This window comes from Eimeria mitis, genomic scaffold (genome assembly GCF_000499745.2).
Source record: "Eimeria mitis Houghton genomic scaffold, Emh_scaff1825, whole genome shotgun sequence".
NCBI lineage: Eukaryota > Apicomplexa > Conoidasida > Eucoccidiorida > Eimeriidae > Eimeria > Eimeria mitis.
Window position 1 is genome coordinate 2,558 of NW_013570146.1, and position 430 is coordinate 2,987.

Genomic DNA, 430 nt, shown 5'->3' on the forward strand with positions numbered 1-430 from the left:
GTAAATGCAAATGTATGTTATATAAATCAAAAAATATGTTGTATATCTAAACCTATAGGACACGTTGCTGCACATGCTGCTACTGCAGCTGCTGGTGTTGCTGTTGCTGCTGCCGCTGTTGCAGCTGCTGGTGCTGTTGCTGGTGCTGTTGCTGCTGCTTCTTACGTTTAGCAGCAGCTGTTCTTCTGCCGTTGGAACGAGCAGTCTCAGCAGCAATCTTAGCAGCAGCAGCAGCGCCAGCAGCAGCAGCCAGCAGCAGCAGCCAGCAGCAGCAGCCAGCAGCAGCAGACAGCAGCAGCAGCAGCAACAGGGGTTAAGTAGTTTACACGGCTATCACCATGTGCTATCCGTGTAAACAAATGGATTTCTTATTGTTGTTTGCGTTCTTTTTCTATTTCTGTTGCTGCTGTTGTTGCTGCTGCTTTTGCTG

At 48.8% G+C, this 430-nt stretch overlaps 1 protein-coding gene across 1 annotated transcript in view; it reads right to left on the reverse strand.

Moving 5' to 3' along the window:
• Window positions 1-79: 79 nt before the first annotated feature.
• Window positions 80-430, reverse strand: part of EMH_0044160 (hydrolase, alpha/beta fold family domain-containing protein, putative) — a gene marked incomplete at both ends in the record, with an annotated part of 2,624 nt that continues 2,273 nt past the window's right edge. The window contains one exon of the mRNA XM_013495927.1: window positions 80-205. Within this exon, the coding sequence (XP_013351381.1) occupies window positions 80-205 (126 nt within the window). The remainder of the gene's footprint in view (window positions 206-430) is intronic.